Source organism: Propithecus coquereli, unplaced genomic scaffold (genome assembly GCF_000956105.1).
Source record: "Propithecus coquereli isolate 6110/MARCELLA unplaced genomic scaffold, Pcoq_1.0 Scaffold159, whole genome shotgun sequence".
NCBI lineage: Eukaryota > Metazoa > Chordata > Mammalia > Primates > Indriidae > Propithecus > Propithecus coquereli.
The window spans coordinates 2,558,488-2,560,564 of NW_012140413.1; the positions used below are offsets into that span (position 1 = coordinate 2,558,488).

Genomic DNA, 2,077 nt, shown 5'->3' on the forward strand with positions numbered 1-2,077 from the left:
GAAGCTAAGCAGGGTCGGGCCCGGTCAGTACCTGGATGGGAGACAAAAACCCACTTTTAAAAGAAAGTGTGTATGTGTGTGTGTGTATCTTTGCTCAGTGCTTTGCATGTAGCCAGAAGGGGACCAAAACACCATTAGGGAAAAGTTTATAAAGTCTTTCTATGTATGTTCAAATTGCAAATTCAAAATATTAATCTTGAAAGAGTTTTTATATGGCTTATATATGAAGCACTTGTATATTGACATTGACATAGATGTGACATACTGCCTAGAAGGTGAGGATGGTATTGAGAGAGATTTTCATAGAATTCCAATATCCAGGATGTAAGCTCCAAGTTTGCATGGAACATAGTGTTCTATGTTTTCATCACTAAAATGTCTCAACCTCTAGAACATTGCATTGTACATAGTGAGTGCTCCGCGAATATTTGTTTAATAAATGAATGGACAATATTTATAAATGATCACCCTACTTATGTCCTAGATTATAAACATGAGAATAGAGGCAGTTGTAAGTTGCTTGTCTGAGGCAGGTGGTGGCAAAAGCCTATTATGTGGGTTCTTCAGGCAGTGGTATTGTCCTTCAATAAACTATTTTACTGTGAAGTGCTAAATTAATAATTAAAGTCAACATGTAACCAGTTATATATCCTAAAAGAGAATTTCCAAACAAACATCTTATATTTTTGTATATTTCCATACATAAACCACGCTATGATTTACAGAATATTTCTACATGAAGTCAGAAAATAAGGTAGTGTCAATATTATTATGCAGATATTTTTATCCACTTAATACACTCTTCATAAATGCCTTCCTTCAGCAGTATGCTAAGCAGGCGGGGTGTAACTGGGTACACAGGATAGTCATGATCACTGTCCCTGGACATTTCTTTTTGTGACAGAATCAAGTAAAACAAAATAAGACAAAGCAAAACCCAAGTAAATGCATACATCAGCAAAATAAATTTGCCTTGTGATAAGTACTTTAAACAAAATAAAGGCAGATTAGGGGGTTGGAGATGAAATGAATTTATAGTTGCAGGGAGCAGATGAGGCAATTTTGAGGAGGCGACATTTAAGCTGAGAGCTGAAAGTTGCAAGTTAAACTTAAGAAGGGACTTCCCCCATTGGGATAAGGTCTACAGAGACACACATGGATGGTTCCGGGAGAGGGGCAGAAGAGGGATCACTACATCATTGATGTACAACGATCGGTAGAGTTGGAAATGCTCGCATCTGATAGCGAATGCCCACTTATGAAAATGTAGACATTCCTTTTCTGTCAAGTAATTATTATGCAGCACTTATATTTTTATATTGTCAACCAACATTTGGAACGTTAAAATAATTGCCTATTATAAAGCAAAGAAATATAATTTTGATAATGCCCAATCAAATACAGTATAATTTCTATAAGTTTGACTATGTTTCTATTTTCTATTTGATTTATTTATTTTATACATGTTTCCCAGGATAGTCCACTGGTCTTACAGTCTGACAGAAATGTAACAGTGAATGCAAGAAATCACATGGGGCAGTTAACTGGACAGCTGACAGTAGGTGAGTGTTTTGGGGTAAAGATTGCTCCTACCATCTTACTGCATTGAAGACTCTGTACTTGTTTTAATTGGGAAAAGTTAAAGTGTGTTATTTCTTTGATCTATAAGTAGACATGACATCCCAATTATCTTGCACATGATTTGATGTGTCATAAGGCTAGCTATGGTTTCCTCTATTTAGTAATTACTTTTATCAATGCCTTATTATGAGACTGAATTACACTTATTTTGCCGTTCATTACTCTTGAATTATGAAATATACCATTTTCCTAACAAGTGTTTCCATAGTATATGTTCAAGTATAGTAAATAAGCTTAAACAAACATATGAGGTGATATAACATCATGAGGTCTATGTATACTTTTTTAGGGAAATAATTTTCTGATAAATATCTGCTTATATAAATAGAAATTTCACTAATTGAGTATAAGAAATATTAATATTTATCAGTTACAAACACGATGGCGAAATTAACAATACTTTAAGTGTATAGGCTTTAGAAGTTATAGATAAAAG

At 34.1% G+C, this 2,077-nt stretch overlaps 1 protein-coding gene across 2 annotated transcripts in view; it reads left to right on the forward strand.

Moving 5' to 3' along the window:
• SGCZ (sarcoglycan, zeta) overlaps positions 1 to 2,077 on the forward strand; it is a 1,069,593-nt gene that overhangs the window by 959,511 nt on the left and 108,005 nt on the right. For both annotated transcript variants that reach the window (XM_012640949.1, XM_012640950.1), the window contains one exon: positions 1,475 to 1,562. In XM_012640949.1, coding sequence (XP_012496403.1) covers positions 1,475 to 1,562 — 88 coding nt within the window. The remainder of the gene's footprint in view (positions 1 to 1,474; positions 1,563 to 2,077) is intronic.